Source organism: Perna viridis, chromosome 12 (genome assembly GCF_037379345.1).
Source record: "Perna viridis isolate PV_CMFRI_1.1 ecotype Kerala chromosome 12, ASM3737934v1, whole genome shotgun sequence".
Lineage (NCBI taxonomy): Eukaryota > Metazoa > Mollusca > Bivalvia > Mytilida > Mytilidae > Perna > Perna viridis.
Genome location: NC_142456.1, coordinates 1,456,608 through 1,484,484, shown reverse-complemented (window position 1 = coordinate 1,484,484; position 27,877 = coordinate 1,456,608). Strand labels below are relative to the sequence as shown.

The window sequence follows — 27,877 nt, the reverse complement described above, 5'->3', positions numbered from 1 at the left end:
AAAATGATCGGAGTCTGTATGAACTGTTGGTTCAGTTTATCAGGTCGCTACATACATGGTTCTACATCTTGCTAAAACAGTTAGAAATTTTGAAGAAGTACATTTATGGGCATGCATGTTTCTTATGGTGATTAATGTGTAGGTCTCGTAAGTGTATTAGTGTATAAGTACTTGACAAAAGAAATATACATGAAGATCGTAGAATGGTTCATTTGTAATATTCTGTTATATGGAGAACCAGACGCAAGGGTACACTGCTGTGGAAAAATGGCTCTACAACTTAAAATGGAAGCCATGTGTCACTGGTGTAATTATTGGATGTGTCTGTACGTCCGTTCTCGGATTAAGCATTGGATTAATTGCCCATCCATACCTTATGTCTTTTTCAAGTCATTCTGGGGGTAAGTAGATAGATTATGTACGCTCGAGGCATATTTGTTATAGTATAGTTTATTCTTTATATGTATGACATTTGTTACCTTTCTCAATTGAATGTACAGTGCAATACTTTTGATAGATTCAAACTATGTCGAAAGGATGTTCTTTTTTCTTAGTTAAATAGCATTATACCCTTGGAGTTTCCCGAATGTTAACTGTCTAATTAAAACCTGATATCAGTTATAACAAAAGAGGCTAAATAATTCATTTTTGTAAAGATCAGCGTGAACAATTAAATGGAACGTGGGATTTTGTGAATACAAGAAATCGTAATTGAATTGAATAAATGAATAAATAGATAATAAACAAATACACACACAAAAATCAAATCAATGAATATAAAATTGAAAAATAAAAACAAAAACAAAAACAACAACAAAAACCCAAAAAACCAAAAACAAAAAAACAAAAAACAAAACAAAAAAACAAAACCAAAACCAAAGGAAACATAACAACAAACATGTATCACAATAGAATGATTCTTTTTCAGTAATATTTGGCGGTTTTCGTGGGTTTTATCTGTTTACGAATTTAGCGAAAATAAATTGCTTGTGAAAAGAGTTAGTCAAAATGGGCAACAACACAATTATCGAACACTAATCCAATTCATAATCAAGTCCAAACTAAATCTGACAACATAGGTATTACACCACCGATTCAGGCTTGAAACAAGCATTTCAAACGAAATGGTGGGTTAAATCTAGGTTTTACAACGCTTTAAACACCCCCTTCCATTGCGGCGTTTTGAGTATTTTTCAACCAAGGACTGATATCTGAAAAAAAAAAAGAATTTGGTAACTGACCTTTTAAGACGTATTTCCTCATACCCCTGATTCAGGAGTTTGTTACGCAGGTATTTATGGCGTTCAAAGAAATCGGAGTAGTAAGTACTTGCTCTAGCGTAAAAGAATTACTATATCTTAAACGTTTAGTAATTAATCTATTGATTCATAACAACATTATAAAAACAGCATTAGTCAACAGCAAAATGAACTCAAACATTTATAATAGCTGCATGATGATTATTGTTGATATTATATGTTCTGAGTTTTATCAAAAATTCTTTATTAAAATTGCGTGGAGTTTTGTTTTTATTTGAATTAAATTGCTATCGCATTTTCTATTTGTTCTTCTGGTCAAGCATACTGTTCCAATGAAATACATTGGGAACCTTGTTCTAGCCGCTCCGGGAATGGTACACAGATTGGAATAAAACAGATTCGTCAAACGGCAGATGGTTCATGTGCAATTACATCCACTACAACTGTCCAACGATCCTGTAATTCTCAGCACAGTTGCCGCGGTAAGTTTCTTAATAGAGATTTCCTCTGATATGACGGAACTCGCCGCTAACTATCCGCAATACTTCTGATAAGCAGATAAATGCGACAGCAGTGCGGGCCAAGAGATTTGTTTTGATGGTGGACCGCGGAAAAGCGGGATAAAAGGCTACCAATAGCTTGTTGTTGTCTTTATTTTACATATAATTAGCAAATCATTCAAATTAATCAATGATTTTCCAAACCCTGCGATAGTAAATGTAAAATACATATTAAGTCACAGCTATTTAGTTATATTCTAGAATTAGCAGAATTAGTTGAATTACCAACCGGAATTGTTCGAATATATACAGCTTGAGTGCGTGTTTAAACTTTGAAGTTCTGGATGAGTGTCATATTTTGAATGATTTTTTAGTTAATTAGTTATGCCTTAATATAGAATAAAGCACATTTTTATGAAGCACGGGATATCTACAGAAACTGCAGTACTACTAAAAGTCCATTTACTTCTTATGTCACTTTCTAAACGTCCAATGGTAAGACGACCGCTCCAATCATATCTCGAGACTTGAGATATTGTATCGAAAATAAATGTGCGACTAAAGTATACAATTCAACAATAAAATTAGAATTAAATTATGGTATTGATAGTGTTCCTGTATGAACAAACAAGACAAAATTATACGTCAAAGCAAACGCGCAATTAGGTAGATCTTCCTAAAATCAAATGAATGTTCAATGACGTGTTCAAAGTAAAAACTATTTTATATTTTGTTATTTGATTTGACGACGCTTTTTGCTACATTATTTTCTCTTTAGAGGTTCTTTTCATTTACAGTTGCTATTTTCCTATAAATATCATATGTATACGTTTGTTAGTCTTAATCCCCAACTGCCTTCTTTACATGTATGCCCAAAAATAATTCTAAATTCTTGTTTTCTAACCTCGACCTTTCTGAATGCAAAGTGTCTCCATACAAGTAACTAAATAATTGCGCTTGATTTTGGCACGCTAATCTCGTTTGAATACTAATACTTTTAGTGTAAATAAAGTTACGAGTATTATATCTGAATATACATATCCATGCAGATTATTGAGTCTTAACACAACACGTGTGAGGTAATGCATTCAGGGGCGGAGTAAAGGACGGGTGTATCGGGGGAACGGCCAATTTCCCTAAAATTCCCTAAAAAGCGTTGAAAGTTCTCTTTGTCTTCAGACTTGTTAAATAGTAGTAGCAAATTTTTCCCAAGTAGAAAAGTTGATTGATTGTTGGGTTTTAACGCCCGAGCGAAAATATTTCAGCCATATCCAGGCGATGAACATGAAATAGGATCATAAAATGAATATGAAATGATGATAAAATGAACATGGAATGAAGATGAAATGAAAAATGGGACAGGACAAAATGATAATGGAGTCGGCAAATTTTGATTGCTGGAAATAAGGAGAGGTGGGTAGGGTCGGGCAATTAAGACTCTTGTGGCGGAGCCAAATGGTTCATACTCCGATGGAATACCACAGAATAGTTCTTTAACGTGCGAGGGACATGGCATTGTTTCCCAACACGATGTACTACTATGGTTTGGGGCCAAGATTTCCGTATTATGGCCTGACGACCCAGCATGTAACATGTCAAGGGTACCCCATTCTACCGCATGGGGCCACAATGCAGTTGCTCTTTGGGCAAAGCGCCGTAGCCCCGACCAGGGTTCTGAGCACTATTTAGTCTTCTTTTACAAGTTTAGTGCTACTGCGGGCCTTTTCGTTTGACACCTGGACCCGCACGGGGCTCAAATATAGACGATAGTGTTGTTGATATGGAATAACTAAAGATAAGGACAGATCTGATGACGCGTTAAGGTTGTTCAGTTTATTGAAAATTTTCATCATATGTCAGTGTTCCGTAAGACCGGTAGTTAACCGGAAACTAAATGAAATCATCGGCTATGAAGATCTAAGAAGTGGAGCAATGTAACTGCATCATTAGGTTTTCTGAAAGAGTACTCATTAATTCCATCCACACTTTATGAAGCAAGCTCTAAAACGTCCTTACAGAATGATATTCTGAGTCCGGAAATTCTTCAGTGTGAGTATTGAATTGACACTTGACAAAATTGTTGTGGGCATCCCCATGCTGTGAAAGGTGAGAAATACCACGGCAGATGGGATTGGATGGCATGAAGTCGTCAAGACAGACAGGACAATGTCGGCCCTGGTTGTGGCGCTCTGTGGCACCTTTGAGGAGAACTATGTGCTATGTGGGGAAATTATCCTCATAAGGATCATAATCCGGGACAAAATCATCTTCCATTAAAAAGATACACATACATGTTAAGACATAAATTTACCATGAAAAACATATAGAAGACACATGTATAATTAACACAAAGCAGGGCTTCATCTGTAGACGAAATTTAAAGCAAAAAGAAAAAAATATCTTTATAAGACGGTGCTATCGCTACTACATGCAGGTAATACCCATGTACCACATGATAACAATAGACAAGACGTAGTCAAAATCTAAAATATACAGACAATAACATTACGTTACACGTGCATACCACTACATAGAAATGTATGATCACAAATTAAAAAACAAAAAACTATTCCACAATGTCGTCAAGGTAACCTGTTTTTTCCCTATCTTTAACCTTGAGAGTGACTGACTGAAAGAGGAGCTACATCAGTGTCTGTCTTATCTGACCGAGACTTTAGACCAGTTAAACCTTTCCGACTTTGAAGATCAACATCAGGATTGACAAATAAATAATATCAGGTTTAAAGCCTTCCATTCCCAGCATAAGCGTGATGGGGAAAAACCAATCTGTGCATTTTTTGAGGAGTAAATCTCCCCAGCTAGATGTTATTTCTCTTTAGAAAACATCATATAGTCTATATAAGTGTACGATCGTAACGCTCTATTGGCCCATTTGACGAAGGATGGTATGGGTTGGTTCTGGTTTCATTAATTTCTTACAGTCTTACAGTTCATACATCTAGCGTACGACAACTCCATTCATGTTTATACCTTGGTCTGTATGAAATTCTACTGGACAGCCAAAAAGGTTATCAACTATAGTTTTAGCGACTACTAAGCTGTCTTAATCTGGATACATGTAGCACTCAAGCCACTTAGTAAATTGGTCAAATTACATCAGGACATACTTGTTACCAGAAAATGAAATGGGAGTGAGCCAAGGATGTCAATGTGAACCCTTTTCATTCGACCTGGTAAAATTCTGCATTAGCTCTCGGTGTTCTTGAAGACCTTTTTTTTTTTCAAGCGGAACAGGATTTAATAGAGCCTTAAATCCTACGACATGTTGACTCATACTGCTGTTTGACGAATGTTTGTAGGGTTTAAATATAACCGAAATGAGTTTTATGTGTCATGAAATTCTTGCATTATATTTTACTGCATTTGTTGAGGAACCACAAACAGTCATCGATGGGAAACCGGACCTTTCTATTTGTAGTAAAGGCCTTGGTTGAATACTTTTAGTTGATTTTTTAGATTCCAAAATTTCTGATTGTTTTGCTGCTAAGTTGTTATGCAATCATGACTGGTTTGTAAGCAGAATTTATCCATCCTTTGATGGTCACAATATCTTTATCTTTAGACTGTGCATCAGCTAATTCATCACCGGAATATGGTATCAGGTGGACATCAGGTCTTGAAACACTTCTACGGATGGTTAGATGTACTACTTGATATATTATTCAATTGTGCTCAGCTTTTGGCGTCTGGGATTCTGAAAAGACCTACTGCATGTAATATTTTTTTACTTGGTCGATGTTCAATGACCATATCATATTGAGATATTTCCTCAATCGAGCGTGCCAACTGTCCCTCAGTATTCTTGCAATTAGGGAGCCATATCAAGCTGTTTCTTACAAGAAATCGTCTTTCTTACGGTATACCCTTCTGAACCATGAAAACTGAGAACGCGTACCCTACCGGTGCACCTGGTCCGTGCTCAAATGTATGAGGAGTCTGAGTTGCTCATTTACTTTTGTTACTTTATATGTATTATTCAAGTTTTTTATGTTCTTTGTAGTGTTTGTCTGTTTTCCATGTCTGGTTTTTGTCCCTGGATTACATTCTTTTAAATTCCGCTAGAATTTTGATTCCCTTGATTACTCTTTCTAAAAGATAATGTCGGCATTTCCTTCTAAATCATACTTTCGACAGTAAGATTTATCGGGTCATACAGTATTTCCTTTGTGCTAGAGTTAACACTTTACTTGCAAAACAAATAGTTTTCTCACTACCATCTTGTACTTGGCTCAGCTCTGCCCCTATGGAATTTTGAGATTCATCTGTATCTAATATAAAGATTCCATCTGGAGAGGTATAATTCAGAGTAACATCATTAATGAGAACTTATTTTAGGTCTGGAAATGCTTGTTCCTGGTCTGCATTCTGACCATTTAAACGATGAAGTGGTTCAGCTAACCCAATGGTAATTGATATCCAAGATATGACTCAACTTCTTTCTTTGTGGTGGGAACTGGCCATCGTTAACTGCTTCTATATCCACTAGATTGTTTGATATCCCATTGGTGTCCATTAGGAATTTTACTTGGTCTCTACATCAGAAAAAAGTTACTTGATATAAGCGTTAAGTTGAAGTATTTAAATTTAGCAGATTTGGCAAGATTGGAAATATGATGAACGAAAGAGGAACCTAAAACCACAATGTCATCAAGGTCTACAAGGCATTCTGTCCACGTCAATCCGTGAAGGAAAAGTTGAACAATTCTGAGAGATGTAGCAGGACTATTGCATAAACCAAAGGTAGACGAGTAAATTGGAAAAACCTTGCTTGGTGGCAAAAGTTGCTTTATGTTTATCCTTTTCATATAGTTTAACCTGATAGTATCCGGAAGCCATATCATTTAAGGCATCTATACATGCAGATCTCTATTTTGACTATGGAATAGGCATCTTTGACCGTAAAGTCGCTTAGCTTGAGGTAGTAAATACAATATCTTAGCTTGCAGCTTGCCATCTTTCTTCCTAACAAGGACAGATGGGATGCCCATTCTGAAGAAGGTGGTTCAATAAATCCTTTGGTAACTGATGATTAAGATTTTTTTCGCCTTCAGACCTACCTATAGGTTTTCTTCGCATTCTTTGATGAATAGGATGGGAGACACCTGTGGCAATCTTGTGTGTTGAAAACAGTCTATACCAGGATGATATTTTCTGAACAATTGAATTCCCAATTTTATTTTTTTCCTTGCTTGTAATCATTTCATTTGATTCACCTATGCCTTTCAGGGTAATTTACTCAAACAAGGATTTTTTCACGACTGTCACCAGAGAGGCTGAGGCAATCATTGCAAGTGATTGTAAAGCATGGATCTCTACTGGTATACATAATGTTCTTGCATCGATACATGTTTTATCTGAAGATGTTTTATACATATTTACTTTTTTCCCCGGGAGGCCTACCTGTGTATAAATCTTGGACTGAAGGAGGACTTACAACGTCAGCCCGTTTGTGTTTAAAGGATGCCTGTTAGTACTAGATGAAAGGCTTCTCCCTTTAGTGATTCTTCTAGGTGTTGACGTAAGCCTTTATGTTGCGTCCTGATAACATTTGCAAAATCCTTCCTTCCGAATCTTTCCTACCGAATCTTTCCTCCATTTTCTTACATATTGAATATTGAATCATAGTCTCCTTGTACTGTTTTTGACTTGGAGGTAAAGAATTTTAGAGCTCTCTCTTGTAAGCATTATATGGGTTAATCTAACCTTTCATTGTCGGTCCATATGTATTGGCTACATGTTAGAACTGTACATAGTAGGGGCACCAATCACATTTCTCGTCAAATGTAATTATCTTTGATGGAGTCGGTCCAATTCCTTTCTGTTCACCTCTGACTGTTGCTCATGATGTACTACTGCTGTTGGGATCTCCTTTCTGCTCCGTTTTCTTGGTGTTATACTTAGGCTTGTTGGCTTAGCAAATACCCAAACTGGTTTTATATGATGTTTTAGTTCGTATTTTTTCTTAATTCTTTTAAGTTGGTAGTCTTCCTGAATAATGGTTTGATGAAACTCTACTTCTCTAATTCTGGATTCCTCTGGAAGTTTTTTACTATAGCTTTTTTTGTATTTTTCCTCTGGATGTTGAAGCTGTTTATTATACTCTTGCTCTTTATTTTGCAATTTTACTCTGACCTCGTTGATGTTTCTAATATTTTCTAGTCAATTTCTTTTTGCATCAGCTTTTTATCTCGCTTGAGCATACCAACATTTTCCTGTAATATTTTAATTGTTGTCACTAATCTTGCCATCTCCTTTTGTTGATTTACTTTACTACCAACTCCCTCATCTACATCTATAACTAACTTTCCAACACTCGATTATATCTTATGGGTCCAGATGGTATCAACTTTACACTTACAACGCCAGATCCTCAGTTGTGACCCAGTAGTTTGCTTCTTCCCTCTTCTTTAACTGATTTTTGTTTCCTTTTATAACCACCTCCTGGTAAGGATTTCAACCCCTTTTGAATAAGCTGAATTAACATTATTAGGTTTACTTGCCATGTATATTCTGAAATAGTATTTATCACAATAAAGTACAATTTAACAAACATATATCACTATAACACTACTTGCCAATATAGGCTTTTGTTGAACACGAAAGAAGTGAAAAATATACTATAACTGATCAATTTAAACCTATGTGTGATGAGATGTCGCCAAAAAAAAAAAAAAATAGAATATTTGAATATTGTGTGTGAACTAGACCAAATAATAAATCAGAAAAATGAAATGTCACCACAAAAACACCTTTGTAAAAGAAATGCAGTGACAGAACACATAGTTAGAAACCATTATACTGACATTCAACACTGCTAACCAACGCTAGCCTGAAAAATGATCACAAAATACCAGTGGCTCTAATGATTATAGACAAAATGACAATTTTCATTTATGAAATAAATATTAAAGTTTCTCAAAAATATACTTTTCCAATAAGTAAGATTCTGTTGATTTATAAATAAATAAATAATTGGAAAACATGATGTATGAAAACAAAAGCAATATTTGTCTTATGATATCATATCTTATCATATGATAGTATGTTATTAATACATGTGGAACTAATGTGGACATTTTAATCATAACATTACACTCGCCATGTTGGGTGTTTGTGTAAGATTACACTCTACTGTGAATGCTACTTTATTATAAATCATATGTAAATCATGTAACAAGCATGTGTACAATCAAAATCGTAGTCTTATATTACGATAAATATATTAATATAATGATAAACTCATATGCATATCACAATTCAGGGTGGAAGTCAAATTGATGTCACATATACATCAGCAATGCTGACGCAATACACAACACCACAAGTCTATGTGCAAATGTGTCAAACAAATCTTTGTCACAGCACTGACACCTAGAATATCTGGCGCACAATGCTGAGCCAGAACAAAACAGAAAATAACCACAACTTGACTTCTGTCACAGCATTGACTTCAGCTGACGCACAACCCTGAATCAGAATATAAAAGAGTAATCAAGGGAATCAAGGTTATAGCGGTAATCAAAAGAATGTAATCCAGGGACAAAGACCAGACATGGAAAACAAAAGAAAACAAAATAAGACAAAATGACAAAAAGAAAAGTGTACTTTCCACCTTGAATTGTGAGCTTCACTTTCAACAGCTAATTTAATTGCACCCGAAATAAATTCTCTTGACGAAATTAAAGTGATACTATAGTCCTTTACTTTTCATAAAGAAAGGAGAGATGGGTATTTGGGTAATGGGCTAGTCTGGACCAAAAGTAAGCGATAAAAAGGGGGGGGTCAAAAGTTGCAAAGTAAATGAAAACATATGACGCTAAAAAACGGAAACAGTGAGTGCCGTGCCATATTCTGACACGACTGTTAGAAAATAAGTATATGGGACTAAGTATTACCTACATGTAGTCAAAAAATATTGTCGAAAGTGTAACATTGAAATCCAAATTTGAGATGATCTTTGACTTTGTAAAAAAAATCAACTAGAAACAGAAACAAACATTGTAAGGGAAATGAACTATACAACCAACGAAAAACGTTATGTGTGTTTTTTTTTTCATTTGTTCCGTATGGATGTAAAGAACGGAGTTCTTTTATCAAAACCCTTTCCGGTACAATCTCAGTGGATCGTTCTTGATTGTATTATGTTCCATGATTAGGATTTGTTGAAATTTTCGAGATCGTGGTTGGGTAAATCAGAACAAAATTAATACAAAAAATAAAAAAAACTTGACTGCGTTTACATTTAATAATTGCATGAGTCATAGTACATATTGCATGATAAAAAAATTACATCAGGTAAAACAAATTATCAATTATGCTATTATTCTATGATATTTTATAGTTGATGGTGGTTGGAGTGATTGGAAACAATATGGCTCATGTAGTGTTACTTGTGGTAAAGGTGTAATTCCTATCGTCCGGCGATGTGACAGTCCAACGCCTATGCACGACGGCAAATACTGTGTTGGTGAAAGTTACGATTTAGGAACATGTATGATGGAAGCGTGTCCAGGTTATATTTTTATTTTTTATTTTTTTAAATCAATATCTTCAAAAAACGCACCCATGTCCTTATCATTGGGTTATTGTGTCTTGAGAGAGTTTGTTGTGTTTACATGTCTTACTATTATGTTATATTAGATTACGAAACGGGTAAGGGGTTAAACAATCTTTTAATGCATGTTATTGAACGGTTCTCCTAGAAATGTACACTACAATAGGTGATGGTATTCGCGTGAATATAAACTAAACTCCATTAGATGATATGAAACATTGAAATGGAGGAATATTGGTCGTAGAAAAATCTGTTCTATTTAGGAAAAAACTTAGCTCTAAAAAAGCAGACACGCCAGTCGTCAACGGAAGGGTTTAAGTATTATTCTATGTATGCAGTGGACGGAAAACAATGTCAAGGAGACTATCGTAAATGCGCACACACACAACTAAATTATCAAGCATGGTGGGCAGCTGACCTTGGAGACGTATTTGATATACAGAAGGTTGTGTTGTACGGGCGGACGGACTGTTGTAGTGAGTATGACCACTTTTTGAAGGTTCATTTTTAATTTTCATTAGATGGTTGCATTTACTTACATGTACAGTTTTAGTATTTTGACTGATTGCTGTGAACGTGACTGTCTTTTTTTTAAATGATTGCTGTAAAAAATGAATGCAAAAACAACAAGAACAAAAAAAAAAATAAAATGAAATAAATAAACTTATACACATATTGCTTAATACATATAATTTCAAGACAAAGAGAATTGTGTATTTGTGTGACAAATACTATGTGATATGCAATGTTGATTCTATCACACCTATTCCGTCATTCTTATGAGGCTGACTTTATAGCTGATCTGATCCAAAAGAAGAAATCTTTTAGTTATATCCTTCAATCATAGTTTCCGCTATATAGATGACGTATTATCGTTAAACAATGCTAGTTTCGGGGATTTAATACGTCGCATCTTCCCAACACAGCTTGAGATAAAGAATAATACAGACACTGTGAAGTCAACCTTATATCTTGACCTACACTTCGAGATCGATGGTCAACAATAACTATCGGGCAAATTTTACGACAAACGCGATAACCTTTCATTCCGTATTATCGACTTTCCTTTCAATTGTGGCAGCATGCATTTAGCACATGCGTATGGAGTATTTATATCACAACTCGTACGTTATGTCAGTGCTTGCCGTAACTACGCAGACCTTTTGTATCGCGCTAGACTTCTCACAATTAGGCATAACACTGAAACAGTGTTATGTTGCTATAAGAACAGAAGTTTTATGGTCGTCATCATAAACTCGTGGATCGTTAAGATGTCTCCATCTGCACCATGAGAACCAACATGTTCAACGTGTCATAGTTTTCCTTTCCTCCTTTGTCTATCCTGGACTTGATTTTTGTTATGAATCATTCGGCGGATGTTTCTAGAAAAGAAGAGGACGCTTACCCTACCGGTGCGTTTGGCCCATGCTCCAAATATATAGTAGAATCCGAATTGCTCAATGATTTATGTTACTTTTTATGCATTATTGTGGTTATTTTATGTTATTTGTTGTGTATGTCTGTTTTCCATGTCTGGTCTTGATTACATTAGTTTGATTTCCACTAGCATCTTGGTGCCCTTGTTTTGCTCTGTATATTTGTAGAGCATTTAGCCTTTACGTATTTAAAACAAAAGTTATGAAATGCTACTTGACTAGATATTACCTCATATTAAAAAACACAGCATGGAGGCATATATACATCTATATACTCAAATCATAACGGAACAAGTTTGAAGTGTTGCTAAACGTGCACACCATTAGTCATTTTACTTAAAACAGTTATTTTTGTTAAGAACACCTGCCCAACAAACAATATACACTAACAATACATTGTGCAACAACTTTTTCAGCAGACCGTTTGAGCAATTTCGACATAGATGTTTTCAAGCCATTGTTATATAAGAAAACAACACTGTACAATTTCGATCAAGGAAATGTGAAAAGATGTCATCACCATCGAGGAGAAGTGCCAAACCACGTGCTCAATGCTTCATGTCCCCATGGTACAACTGGGCAGTTTATCAGAATACGTCTTCGAGGATCAAATCATCTATCTTTGTGCGAGGTTGAGGTGTATGGTTCAGATATCGTACAAAACCTTATCAGTAAGTATATCATACATAAATAATTGGATTTAAAACTATTAGATACGTTAGATTTGTCATTTGTCTTTCTTACATATCTGTAACCATGTACAAGAGCGTTAAAAATAGGACAATGCAGATGCATGAACATTCAAGTAAAATGCCTTGAAAGTGAAAAGAGATAATGGAGATGATCTACATACACAGTGTAGGGAACTGAATATAAATAAACTGAATTTATGGAAAGCAAGACACTGAAGCACCCATAATATGAATTTTCAAATAAACAAAGAGTGACATCAGATGCTCGGGAAGGGTAGGCATTTCCTGCTCCGCCTTTCGCACCCGTCACATTGCAAGTGAGTAGACATTAGTAAACTATGGCTTAGTACGAATATAGGAACAGACTAACACACATTTTTCCCTAGTCTAATTTAATGGTCTCCTTTCTCCTGCAATAGGAATCAATTATCTTTAAATTCAATTTGGTTTAATTCTACAAAAAAAAAAAAAAATACCAATCATAAAGATATTGCAAGATGTTGGTATGCTGTGCACGTGTTTCAAGAAGTAACCTCCCAGCGGCTACATGACTGTATAAACCAGAATCGGTCTTAAATTGATATCATCATACTGGAAATGTCTTTAAATCTAGGGTAAGATAGACCCTTGATTTTTATTATATAAATCGTTTTAACTTCGCTGAGGGAACATTATTTCCTATTCATATTTTTCTTCTCTGATATACAATACATTAAAGAAAACATATCACCTGTTTTTTTTTTCAGTTGAAAACAATTTCATGTTCCACGAGCCTTATATGGGAAAGAACGTCAATACAATTAGGGGCTTGACGAGGGAAAATTGTACGGAACTGTGTATGTCAACCGATGCAAATCAGGATTGTTTTATGTCATATATATCTAAACGAAATATCTGTGTTGTCGTTGGGAAATATCCGAAGCCTTGATACATGCGAAGGATTTGTAATGCCACGTGTAATACAATAGGATACTACAGACCATGTAAAGTCAACCTCATATCTTGAAAAATTCGAAAGATCTTTTGGAGGCAATCAGTTCAAGACAAAATGTTGGAATTTTTAATCGACAACATATGTCCAGTGTGGTGGACGTGTTTTTCAACAAACAGTCGGCATTCCAATTGGAACACATTGTGCTCCTTTACTTGCTGACCTATTCCTTCACTCTAATGAGGCTGACTTTATAGCTGATCTGATCAGAAAGAAAGAATATCGTTTGGCTAGATCCTTCAATCTCAGTTTCCGCTATATAGATGACGTATTATCTTTAAACAATCCTAATTTTGGGGATTTGATACATTGCATCTACCCAAAAGAATTTGAAATAAAGGATACTACAGAAACTGTGAAGTCGGTCTCATATCTTGACCTACACTTAGAAATCGATGATAAAGGAAAACTATTGACCAAACTTTACGGCAAACGTGATGACTTTTCATTCAGAATTGTCAACTTTCCATCAGCACCATGAAAACTGATTTATTCAACGGGTCATAGTTTTCCTTTCCTCTTTGTGTACCCCGGACTTGACTTTTTATGAGCAACTCGGCGGGTGTTTCTAGAAAAGCAGAGGACGCTTACCCTACCAGTGCACCTTGTCCATGCTCCCAGTTTTTAGTGGAGGCCGAGTTGCTCATTTACTTTTCTTACGTTGTATGTATGATTTTAGTTACTTTATGTTCTTTGTTGTGTATGTCTGTTTTCCATGTCTGGATTACATTCTTTTGATTATAGCTATAACCTTGGTTCCATTGATAACTCTTTGACCTACACTTAGAAATCGATGGTAAAGAAAAACTATTGACCAAACTTTATGAGAAACGTGATAACTTTTCATTCAAAATTGTCAACTTTCCTTTCATCTGTGACAACATTCCTTCAGCACCTGCGTATGGAGCGTTCATATCACAACTCATACGTTATGCCAGAGCTTGCCGAGACTACGCAGATTTTTTGTATCGCGTTAGAAATCTAACAAAAAGGCTTCTGGAACAGGGTTATGTTGCTACAAGATTGAAGTCATCACTACAAAAGTTTTATGGCCGTCGTCATGAACTCATGGATCGTTACGGTGTATCCATCAGCGCCATGAAAACTGATTTGTTCAACGTGTCATAGTTTTCCTTTCCTCTTTCGTATACCCAGACTTTACTTTTTATGAGGAACTCGGCGGGTGTTTCTAGAAAAGCAGAGGACGCTTATCCTACCGGTGCACCTGGTCCATGCTCCCAGTTTTAGTGGAGGCCGAGTTGATCATTTGATTTTGTTACTTTGTATGTATGATTTTAGTTAATTTATGTTCTTTGTTGTGGATGTCTGTTTTCCATGTCTGGTCTTTGTCCCTGGATTACATTTTTTATTACCGCTATAACCTTGGTTCCCTTGATTACTCTTTCATAGGATTAGGTTAGTTTCGATTCATAAACTACACAACATTATTTTCTTTAAACGCTCACTTAGATATTTTTTCAAGTTTGGTCTTGAAGTTATACTTTGACATGAGAAGTATAATTTTCGCTATTACAGGTATTACAAAGTAAGAATTCACTATTTTCTATGCCTTTGTCACATTGTGCACATATTTGATCGGTATACTCATGCTGGTTTGACTACTTGCAATTCCTGCTTCAAATGCCAGTAAGTTAGCAGTAGTCTTGGCTCTAGTCTGTGTTTTATGTTTAACCGGAAGTTTGTGTGCTGTATGCGCCTGAACTCTTTTCGTCATTGTGATTTTGGGTATTGGTTGTGTATCTGTTCGATTATTCAGAATTTGTACGCAGGATAGCGGCATTTTAGTGTTAAACTCTTTAAACCATACTTCGTTTGGCATTTTATTGAGCATGTTTTCAAGATGCCTATTCAAGAACTGACACACCTCCTTTTTGTTGATCTCAACATGGAATGCAGTCCTAAAAGGTTTATATGCGTTGCCTTCCAAATTTATTGTCGGGTATTTTAGGCTTATTACTTAGTTGCTCCTCTATTATTTTGTTACGGTCTTTATAATCAACCAGACTTCGGTGTTCCTCGTACTATGCGTTTGTGATTAAAATAAACTCTGCAAATGCTGCCGGGGAAAATTCCATTGTAAGATTTCTGCTTTTAAGTTGTATTGTCACCTATATATTTTCTTTGTTACTGTATGTTGCGATTTTTTTTCTGCATCACTTTCCTAGTTCAGATGGCAATTAGTAGGTGTTGTTTGTCAATAAATATCTGTATTTAATTTGTCCTATTTTGTTCGCCTACATTCCTTCGTTCCATTAAAACAATCAGTATCATTACACGTACACAATAAAACAGATACAAAATGTAGCTGTCACAATTATTCCAGTATTTGGTTGGCTTTATTTGCTTTAGTTTATTTTTGTGTTTTTGTATTTGTAGTAAGTAAGTCAAATGGCGTTGTAGAAGAAAAACACAAAAACACAAAACAGGAAACAATACTTGTGGACTTGAAGACAAAGGTGCTGAATGACGGTAAATATTACACATACCGTTTGGAACAATGGCCACAGATAGTATGACAGTAGGTTTTGTGCTTTTAAGTGCAAGTTTTGGTAAGGATCTGGCAAAATGTGAAAAATCAGAGACCCAAATGCGCAAAACCCACCGACCTTACAATATAATTGTAATGAGGATGCTTTCTCTATTTAAAAAGATCATTATTTTATCATTTCATCAATGGAATTGCTTAGGAATTTTTCAATAGAAACTTTTTGCCAGAATTTTCTGCCTTTTAACTGTTCATTATCGATGGCTTTAAATGAAATCATAACTAAATTCACCAAAGTGATATCTATTGCCATCACTTGAGGTCTGTCGTCGACGTTTGTCGTCGTCGTCGTCATTCACTAGTTTCAAATATATTCCCCTCTGAAACTGCTGAATTTATTTAGATGAAACTGAGCATTATTGATCCGCAACAAAACATGACTGCCGTTACGAAAAAAAAACCATAGGTATCAGACAGATTTTTTAAATTATATCTCCAATACTGTTGGTTTTAGCCAAATTCTGACTAAATTAATGTGTGAAGCATGAAGAGATCTATTTGTGGTCTAATTGTGCTGAAACTTCATCGACCCATTTTGAAATACTACCTTTTTTGAACGTTTTTTGCTGTTATTACTTTAAACGTCTTCTCCTTGGAAACTACAGTAACTATACAGAGTTCAATGAAAGTTATTATGGTTGTTAAGATATCCTGCACAAAATGATTTTTTGGATTGTTGATCCGTAATAAAACATGATCGCCTTTACTAAAAATAGAACATAGGGTGAAAATGTAGTTTTTGTGCAAATAACTATAAAACCATTGAATTTACCAGGAACAAAAACAAAACAAAGCAAAACGAATACAAAAACAAAAAAAAAACAAAAACAAAAAAAAACAAAACAAAAAATACAAAAAAAAAAACCACAAAAAAGAACAAAATAAAAAACAAATACAGAACAAAAACTAACAATGACATCCGATGCTTGGGAAAGGTAGGCATTTTTGCTCCTTCAGCCTTACCCGTCACATTTATATTAAGTAAACTCCGGTGAAGGTAGAGTTGCACTAATGTACTTTCACGACGCTCTCTGTCAAAGGTGCATCAAACATTTGTCCCGCCAATTAAAAGAAGATAAGAACGACCATGGACTAACCTCAGATTCGACCGTAACGGATAAACTCCATAGGGGGAAATGTTGATGTATATTGCCGATAAGAAACGTGTAAGTTACATTTGGAAAGTCACGTTTTTCATCAAAATAAGTTTCGATTTTAAACGTCCAGCATCTGATTATTACAAGTTAAAATCTAGATATGAATTAGAACAAAGGTGTGACAGTTTTTCTGTCAAGTCAATCTGGATAGATTAGATGTAAGTACATGATGTAACCCTAGTAATTAGAAATAAGGGATCATATATATATAACTGCAACTACAATTGAAGAACTGCATATAGAATAGTAGCTATTATAAAACTTCATACGAGTACAGGAACCCAAGTACATCGGCTAAGAGTAACACACATTTTCCCACGTGTATTATCATGGTCTACTCGTACACCTGTCCTGAAAAAAGAATAAATTATACTTAAATTCAATTTGGTTTAATAAGAAGATTCCACAAAAGAATAACAACCATAATATATTGCAAATTTCGGTATGCTGTACAGTTATTCAAAAAGATAACCTTCCATCAGCAGCATTTGAAACAACTATTAAAGAAGTACAAAATTAATTGTAGACAAAACGTACCGTAATGAATTTTGCGATATTTGCAATATTAAAGAGTAATCAAGGGAACTAGGTTATAGCGGTAATCAAAAGAATGTAATCCAGGGACAAAGACCAGACATGGAAAACAGACACACACAACAAAGAACATAAAGTAACTAAAATCATACATAGAGAGTAACAAAAGCAAATGAGCAATTCGGACTCCAATAAAAACTGGGAGCATGGATCAGGTGCACCGTTAGAGTAAGCGTCCTCTGCTGTTCTAGAAACATTGGCCGAGTTGTTCATAAAAAGTCAAGTTCGGGGTAGACATAAGAGGAAAGGAAAACTATGACCCGTTGAATAAATCACTTTTCATGGCACAGATGGATACATCGTAGCAATCCACGGGTTCATGATGACGACCATAAAACTTCTGTAGTTTTATGGTCTTCTAAATGATAGCATAAACCATGATTTGTCTAATTAGAACTCTATATAATATTTCCGCAATTAATCTGCTATAAAATATGATATACTCTTGGTTTTTTAAATCGTTCTAACTTTGTTAGGGAACATTTTTCCCTATTCATGCTTTGATATGTTTTGATTTGATATACATTTAAGAAAAAACATATCATCCCTTTTTTAGTTCACAACAATTCTATGTCCGCCTTATATACATGTAGGACAACACGTTAATAAAACCAAGGGCTTGACGAGAGGAACCTTTTATACAGAACTGTGTCTGTTGGTCGATGCAAATCAAGATTGTTTGACGTCATATATATATAACGTCTCAGAATGTGACGACTCTATTCTCTACATTGCTTCATCGGATCAAATTGATACAGGGAAGATAAGGTAAACTTATAGAAGGGTCTGAAAAATTCCCAACGATGTTAGAACTGTCAAATTTGCGAAGCGGTATGATTTCGAGTCCCGCGGAGGGAACGACAAAAATTTGCTTCGCAAATTTGACAGTTCTAACATCGTTGGGAATTTTTCAGACCCTTATATATATATATCTAAACACAATATAGGGAAATATATATACAGAGCCTCGACACATGCGAAGGCTTTGTATATGTACATGCAATTCTATTTTGTGAAGTGTAGGTTAGGTTCGATTTATCAACTAAATGGAAGTCTTAACTGTCAACGCACACGAGTATATTTTTTTACATTTTGATATTCATGTAGTTGAAGTAGGTTTATGGATAATGTTCAAATTGGCCATGTCAATGTAAAATGAAACCATCTTTAACAAGTACTTGTTGTATCTACTGAATATGTCACTGAATTCTACTTGTAACACGTAATTCAAATCTGTGGTACAGTTGAGTTGTACTTTCTCGGAATTTATAAATACCTCTTTTTTGTGTGTGTGTTTCTAATATCTGAATTGACTAAAATTTGGATTTATCATCCCATCTACGGATCTTTATATGGAGCGACAGCAACAAACATTGAACAATTTGGAAAGATTGTTGTACCACTTACGATGGGGACCATGTTTGTTAGGTCTAATTACAGGGTGTGTCTGTACGTCTGTTATTGCATTAAGTATTGGATTGATAGCACATCCTTGTTTTGGTGCGCACTCCAAAGACCCTCACGAAACAACGGATTTTGGTAAGCACCTTTGAAAAAATTAGTAAAATGAAATGACCCGGAATTTCAAAAGCAAAAGCTATTTGAGGTACAATTATATGCAATACAATACAGTTTACTCAATAATGTATACTTACATGAAAGAGCAATCAAGTAATAATTCTAGTGGAAATCAAAAGAAGGCAATCCAGGGACTAGACATGGAAAACAGACACACAACAAAGAATATTAAATAACCAAAATAACATATACAAAGTGAATGAGCAAGCCGAACTGAAAACTGAGAACATGCACCAGGTGCACCGGTAGTGAAAGTGTCTTCGGAGAAACACTCGCCAAGTTGCTCATGAAAAATCGGTAGACGATTGAGGAAAGGACAACAATGACACGTTGAACAAATCAGTTTTCAAGGTGCAAATTGATACACCGTAACGATCCACGATAAAATCCAGTTCATGATGAGGACCATATAATTGTCGTAGTCAATTCACTTTTGTACCAATTTTGACATAACCCTGTGCTAGAGCAATACGAAAAATCTGCATAGTTACGGTAAGATCTAGCATAACGTATGAGTTGTGATATGAAAACGCCAAACGCAAGAGCTGAGGCTGAAGGAATGTTACCCCAGATGAAAGGAAAATTGACAAAGTCATTGCGTTTTTCGTATAGTTTGGTCAGTGGTTCGATCTAAACGAGGCTGAATTCTCAGTGTCTGTTGTATCCTTTTTTCCAAAGATCTTTGGGGTAGACGCAATGTATAAAATCCCTGAAACTAGGAGTGTTTAACATAATACGAAATCGACATAGCGAAAACTGAGATTAAAGGATCTAGCTGAACGATGGCATTTCTTTCGGTCAGATCAGCTATAAAGTCAGCCTAAAAACAGTGAAGAAATAGGTCAACAAGTAGAAGGTAGAACTAGAGACCCTCTTTGACAGCTGTGAATATAGTCCCCAACTGCAAAAAATGTGTCGATATGAATAGAATGCAAACTTTATGAATTATAGACAAAAAAGAACAAGAAACCAAAAACAAAAACAAAACAAAAAAAATCAAATTTCAAAAACAAACCAAAACAAAAAACCCAGTTTTCACTGTAACTTTCAAAATCAAGGGCAGTATTGCACTGGAACAAAACCCATATATAATATTATCATATCAGGGTTAAATAAGGAAGCAAATGGTTTGTTGATGGACAGAAAGACACACACTTACAGACGGACAGACGGACTCACAGGCGGACGAAGTGCAGACATGAAGACTCATTATTTTTTTAAAATGGTCTTAAACTTTTGTCCGTTTAGTGTAATTTTACTGGTAGGAGTTAATTGATACAGTTAGTGACTGAATTATATCATATACAATTGATAAATATATAATGAATTTAAAATTATAGAGGCAACCAGTTTTTAATGACGGCATTATCATGTAAAGTATATAAAGAATTTAAAATTATAGATGCAACCAGTTTTTAATGACGGCATTATTATGTAAAGTATATAATGAATTTAAAATTATAGATGCAACCAGTCTTTTAATGACGGCATTATCATGTATAGTATATTATTTTTAAATATCAAAATTTATGATTACATAAATTGAAAACTAGGAATTAGGAAAAGTTGAACTTTGTAAAGGATCCATTATATCAGTGTATATAAATGGAACCTTCATTGTTATATGTCTGTTCTACAATCAATTTGATAGCGGATATAGAGAATGTGGGACAAATTTGTTTGGTTGGTCTTTTCAGGATATTTCTTGTACTCTGTAGCTGATTGCAATGCACTTGAAAATCACACATTTGGTATGAATTATGTTACATTTTTTGTTATATTACTTCATTGTGTTGTACAGATATATCTTACTATTTTGCTGTACATGTATAATTTATCTTTGTTGTTGTAAAAGTATATTTTTGTAACTTATGTGGTTGTACATGTATACTTTTCCTCTTATGGGGTTATACAAAGTTTCGTTAACGTTTTTGTACATGTAACTTTCGTTACATGAACTTTTGTTGTTGTTCTTCTATAACTTTCGTTTTTATTGTTGTCGTCTTTTTCATAACTTACGTTTAATATGCTTCTACACATTGAGATCAAAGTAAACGAAGTGATGTTCTCTCTCAAACTTAAAAAAGCTTTAAACAAATTCTTGTGTTGAAATTTTCGTTTCGCTTTATCGTCAATGCTCTATAGTATATATTTTTGAGTACATTTCATTTCAAAACATTAATTATCTCTCTATTAAACACATACACGAAAACAATTAACATAAGAAGAAGAAACTTCAATTTTCATACTCATTATTTAATTAAATTCAAAGTGGATGGTGGGTGGAGTAATTGGGAGCAATTAGGATCTTGCAGTGTAACATGTGGACAAGGAGTAATCCCTATTGTACGGAGATGTGACAGTCCGGCACCGATGTACAGCGGAAAAAACTGTGTCGGAGAACATTATTGTTTAGGAATATGTTCCATGTTGACCTTACTGACCACGACTTTATACAGGTTTTACTTGTAGACTGTGTCTGTGAACATTAATATGATAAAATAGAAATTTGTGAGTAATCTAATCAAAGTAAATGTATAAATGTGTCACGGAATAGATAAGTATCACAAATCCCAATTTTATTCAATTAGCATATCGTTTTGCATATCAATTTATATATTAAAAACAATAAATAAAGTTTATTATACATAAATATCTTTCTTTTGTTTAAGATTAGTTGGAGTTTTCTTATTTTTCAGATACATTTTTTTATTTCTGTCAGTCTTATATTATTTACAGAGTCAAACATAGCTTTGAAGAAAGAGACAACTCAATCATCTGTCGCTGAAGAATATAATTTGTTTTCTCACTTTGCTGTTGATGGTATTTTGTGTCAAGAAGAATGGAGAAAATGTACCCACACTCGTAAAGAATACAACGCTTGGTGGGCAGTTGACTTAGGAGGAGTTTTCAATATCACAAACATGTTGTTATATGGACGGACGGACTGTTGCAGTAAGTAGTAAAGTCCATTACAGAGAGTTCAGTTACTCAATAAGGTACAATTTCACTTCAACTATATACATGTAAGGATGAATGTAAAGTATTGATTTCGATAATGGAATTTGATATGGTTGTTTAAATTATTATTTAACGATTGAAATAATATCATTCAATGACTTTTATTAACATTAGCTTTTTTTACCAAACATTTGTAGTGTTTTTTAGTATGTATGAGTTATATCCCTTTGCAACTGTGTATTGTTTTGTTTTCTTGGTTATATATCTGATAAAAGAGCGTAAAGAGCATAACATTTGGTTTGACAATTTATCCTAAGCATATTTCCTACATTAAATGTAATAATTGTTTTTTTTTCATAAAATTTTTATCTGGGACAAGAGCACTTTGGAAATAATATCATTATTTTATAGGGTTTTCGCAATGACCTCCCTAATCATCGTGCATTTAAGTAGAAAAATAACGCGGAAAGAGATATTCCAACAGCAGAAAAAATGTCTGAAAAGAAATGTTACAAATGGATATTTTTTTTGTTTTATCTCTGAATTATAGTGGTAAATTTTTACGCAATTTCGACATTGACGCATCTACGTCTCTAAGAGTTAAAGTACTCCAGATGTCAAACTAATGCATCTCATTTATTTCATCAATTACAAACATTCTTGTGACTTCCATAGACCTTACAATGATGTTTTCATTGAAATATTTAATCGCATTAAGATCATGCTGTAAAATTGTATATAGTTTTATCATCGTCAGTATTTCAAATTTGACGCGTCGTCAGTATTAAACTCGACTTTGGTGTCATGAAATACAACATTAATGCCTCCAAAATATTCAAATAAAAAGAGTAGTTGCTTGCTTGTATACAGCAAAAAAGTATCTCGAAATATTAGTCATATCAGTAAATTATTTCTACCTCCTACAAAATACCATATCACTGTTCAATGCGCCTTCGTAATTTTCCTATCTCTATGTTTTTTTGCAGCTGACCGTTTAAGCAATTTCGACATCGACGTGTTTAGGCCTAAAACAAATCAAGTATTGCAGTTATCAAACTTCCAACAGGGAATCAATAGCAGATGTCATTATCAACCTGGTGGATTGCCACAGAATCAGATGCTAAATGTCACTTGTACGCCTGGCACATATGGGCGATATGTGAGAATTCGTCTGCGAGGTGACAATCCAATGACGTTATGTGAGGTAGAAATATTTGGTTCACAAACTCTAACACTGTTTGGTAAGTTATACTTCTTAACAAGAATTCTGTGTGTTAAGTAACAAATATCGGCAAAACAAAATACGTCAGCAGTGGGACAATTAACTACCTCAAAATTCCCAAACAAGGCCTTAAAGTGAAAACAGGAAACAAAGATGATCTACATACACATTGAGGCGAACCCAATAACATAGATTACACATAAAAACTGAATAAAAAGAAAACAAGTTGTCAGATGAAAAATACAGCACTGGCAATATAAACACCCACAAAAACCGGGAGTGACATCGTGTGCTCAGGATTGGTAAGCATGTCTTGTTCCGCCAGCGGCATGGTCAACAGATTCTCCTAAGTTCTACCGTAATTGTAAGAAAAGTATGAGTAGAAATAGTAGAATACTCATGACTATTTAAAGAGGTCACAAATGTATCACATTATTTTCCTTTACCTTTCACTACCATAAGGAAAGCTAAACGAAGCAAGTGATGATGTCGGAGACAATAAACCCATTAAATTGTGAATAAATACAGCCAAAGACATTACATGGACCCTACCAAAATGTGCTAGGGCTTTAACGAGCTTTGCTCCTGAAACGAAAAGTATATCGATTCAGGATATCAAATCATGGTAATCGCTGAACACTCCAAATTACAAAAGTGTGTAGTATACTGTGAGTTTTAGGGGTGGGTGATACGCATGCGCATGACGTCACATCCGGACACGACCCTTGAGATTTGATCGTTCATAGCACGGACCATTCTGATCCTTGACGTGACCCTTGACCACTGACCTTTCAGACCACTGACATTTTTGAACTATGACCCTTATTACCGAAGACCCTTCTGACTGATGACCATTCTCACCCCTGATCCTTGCCACCCCCACGCTAAAGCGTTTATTCCAAGGTGGATCCGCATCCTCATTAGCGTCGTCTTATGGATTCAAACTTGTTATTTACATACAAACACTCCCTCATAAGATTCAAATTCGTTAATTGGAAAGCTATTATATACAACCGTGTAAGACCGAGAGGTGGATAAACACTCCGGACATTTTCGAAATCGTCATTCTCTTGCGGATTTCCAGAAGAGATACTAGTAATAGGTAAGTGTCCTAACCGTGAAGTTAGTTGTAATTACTTGTCGCCTCCCTGTTTCCTCCGGGGGTTGGTTTCATTATAGAGTTTGTTTGTGTTAAACCCAAACCTCGAAGTAAGCTAGCTTACGTGCAAGCAAGGCACTCGGGTGTTATTTTCTTAAAATCAGACTCCGCCTGAATGAAAACTACGTGAAACTGGTTAAGTAAACGCTCACCTAAACAGTGATACCGTATCTCGTAAAAAGTAGTATCTTATCCGAAGAAATGAGGAAATACATCGTGAATCAACCAACCAGATCGGCGAGGGCCAGAACCTTACTGGAGCTCCTGCCCAGAAGAGGACCGATAGCTTTTAAGGTGTTTTGTCAGACCTTACTGGAACTTAAAAAAGAGGATCTGGTGAGCGTCTTGGCCCACCCTGAAAAAAGACATGGGAATATATTATCTACCTTATTCGAAATGCAATTTAGGTGGAGACATATACATCAAAGTGGGCGGAAAAGTCGTTGAACTGGTCCGAGATCCGATCACAATGAATTTCTTTGGTCGGTGGAAGGTGATGGAAAATTACGTGGATGAAACTTCCAGTGTAATGGAACGTATAAAAAAAATATATTTGGCTATATAAGGGAACATTTAAGGGCGAAAACGTCTACGTCAGGATCCGAAACGATAGTTAGCATGTGGATATCACAGATCACTGGATATCACCCACTGACAATCTCAGACACCCCAGTGAGTTGGAATCAGTTTGACATTCGAACAATATGATAAATTGTTGGACGTGATAAAAGTCATTTCGGACCTAGTTCCGTGTTATATGACACGACAAAACGCAAAAGACTCCATGTGATGTTTTGAATGTAACCCAGACGGATTGTTGTAGTGTAAAGAGTAATCAAGGGAACCAATATTCTAGGGAAATCAAAAGAATATTATCAAGGGACAAAGACAAGACACTGAAAACAGACAAACACAACAAAGAACATAAAGTAACTAAAATAATACTTACAAAGTAGCAAAATTAAATGACCAACCCGGACTGCACTAAAAAAACTGGGAGCATGGACCAGGTGCGCCTGTAGGCCGGGGTAGAAAAAACATTTTTTTTATTTACGTCTCCGGCTGATGAATATGGACGCCATCATACATTTTCGATACTTTATTGACAACTATATCTGTAGCTTCTTCAAGGTCGTCCAGGGTCCTTGACACTTACGTCATGGCTCGACCTGCACAACTGTGTATGAGGCAAAATATACAATGCTGTCCACACACGATGGAATCTTTTTCTTGCATTGTGTTGTACGTCCTTCTTTTGCAATGTTTGTTCATTAAATTCAGGTTGGGCCGTTAAAATGGTAGGTCGTAGTATTCTCCTCTCAAGTTGCCATCTACGTATACGGCTACCCAGTGTGCGCCGGGGAGGTTGTTTCTTCGGATAAGATACTTCTTTCTACAAGAAACGGTGTCACTGTTTACAGTTTTCTTTCACCAGTTTCGCGTTGCTTTTAGTTAGGCTCAGTCTGTTTTGAGAATTCATTCTACAACAGAAATCTAAAACGTCAGTATCGAACCTTGCCCACGAAGGTCCTGGTTACATGTAAACTACTTCGAGGTTTGGGTTCAACACAAACAAACACTACCATGACACCAACCCTGGAGGAAACAGGCAGGCACCAAGTAAGCACAGCTAACTTCAAGGATTAAGCTCTTACCTGTTAATAGTATCCCATGATGAAATCCGCAATAGAATGACAATTTCGAAATTGTCCGGAGTGTTATCTCCTTGCGGTCGCACGCGACTGTGTCTCATATGGTTGAATTTTATGGGTTTTCCAACGGTACGTACTGACTACTTATTTATATGCTCGTGTTACTTAATTAACGTTTCATAAACATGCTGAAATAAATAGTTTCTTTACTTTTCAATGGAAACATTTTGTTTTAGGTACAGAGAACATAAAGTATGGGGAGCCTTACGATGGAGCAGGCATTCGTACAATTGATGGATTGAAAGAAGAGGAATGTATCAATTTTTGTGGAACGGACGCCTGTCAATCGGATTGTGTGGCATCTTACTTACCTCAGCAAAACACGTGCATAATCGCTAACATCACTGAATCCAAGAATGAGTCTTGATATAGTGAACTAAAAACAGTATAAAATAGAGTTTAAGACATGATAAATACAGTCGACATGAAAATCAAAAACAGTTGTGCCTTTATAATATTATAAAACTTCTCTCTATATAATTTTTGCACTACTAGACAAAATAATGACTGACATGACCATCAAGAGTCGTTTTTAACCCACAAAAAACACAAACTGTCTCAATCAACGCATTATCTGTCTATAAGAGATATATTTTGTCTACCACAACGGTAAAAAATGTTGCATCAGTTATTTTTTGTCATTCTAAATCAAATCAAATGTTGATATAGACATTTTTTGGCTATGTCAACACTTTTCTTGGTTGAGTTAATTAAAAATGTTGATGTCAACGCTGTTCGGGTTGGTTTAGACGAACAATGTCTACAACACTTTTTGCATTGTGGTAGACCAGTTGTGTTCACCAAAACGCACAAAAACGTTGGTTAAACATTTTGTGTCCTTCTAAACACTAAATTTACTTTGATATTTTAAGACAACATATTTTTGTGTTGAGTTAGACAAATTGTGTTTTAAATGTACATTTAAAGTATTGATGTGGTCAAAATATGACTAAGTAAAATGAAATGAGCGTTTCAGTAGCCATTTGTTTGTTTTCATCTGTTATATTTTGTTGGCCTGCCTCTTATTTTGACGCATGTCCTTGTGCCAATCATATATGATAATGATTTAGTTTTTTGGCCGGTCACTTTTTGACGCGTGTCCTTTTGCTCGTAATAGTTTATGATGTTTTTGTTTGTTCACATGCCTCTCATTTTGAATGGTAAATATTGCTCTTTTTGATATGGTGAGTTTGTTTAATTGTCTGTCTCTTTTTTTTAATAGTGTCGCTTTGTACCTCGTGTAATCCTGTTTTTATCGTTTCACTTTGAATTTCGAATGTATTTAGTATTTAAAAGGCACAACTTTTTAGGAATAATTTTATCCTAACATAAATAAAGGTGAATAAATAAATATCAAACTCAGAATCAGAAATCGTGAGCTATTGTCCGTATTCTATTTACAGTGTTATCAACCGAATATGAAGTCAATTTGTGAAACGTAAACATTTATAATATATAAACATGTTTTGTTTCAA

The 27,877-nt window shown here is 35.1% G+C and overlaps 1 protein-coding gene across 1 annotated transcript; it reads left to right on the top strand.

Annotated features, from left to right (window-relative positions):
- Positions 1-28: 28 nt before the first annotated feature.
- LOC148600702 (uncharacterized) lies at positions 29-27,877 on the top strand. The gene is made up of 8 exons (XM_088556571.1): positions 29-401; positions 1,580-1,741; positions 10,122-10,292; positions 15,851-15,943; positions 21,621-21,807; positions 22,071-22,303; positions 23,296-23,550; positions 26,579-27,877. The coding sequence occupies exons 1-8, from the start codon at positions 230-232 to the stop codon at positions 26,767-26,769; spliced, it is 1,464 nt and encodes a 487-aa protein (XP_088412697.1). The 5' UTR covers positions 29-229; the 3' UTR covers positions 26,770-27,877.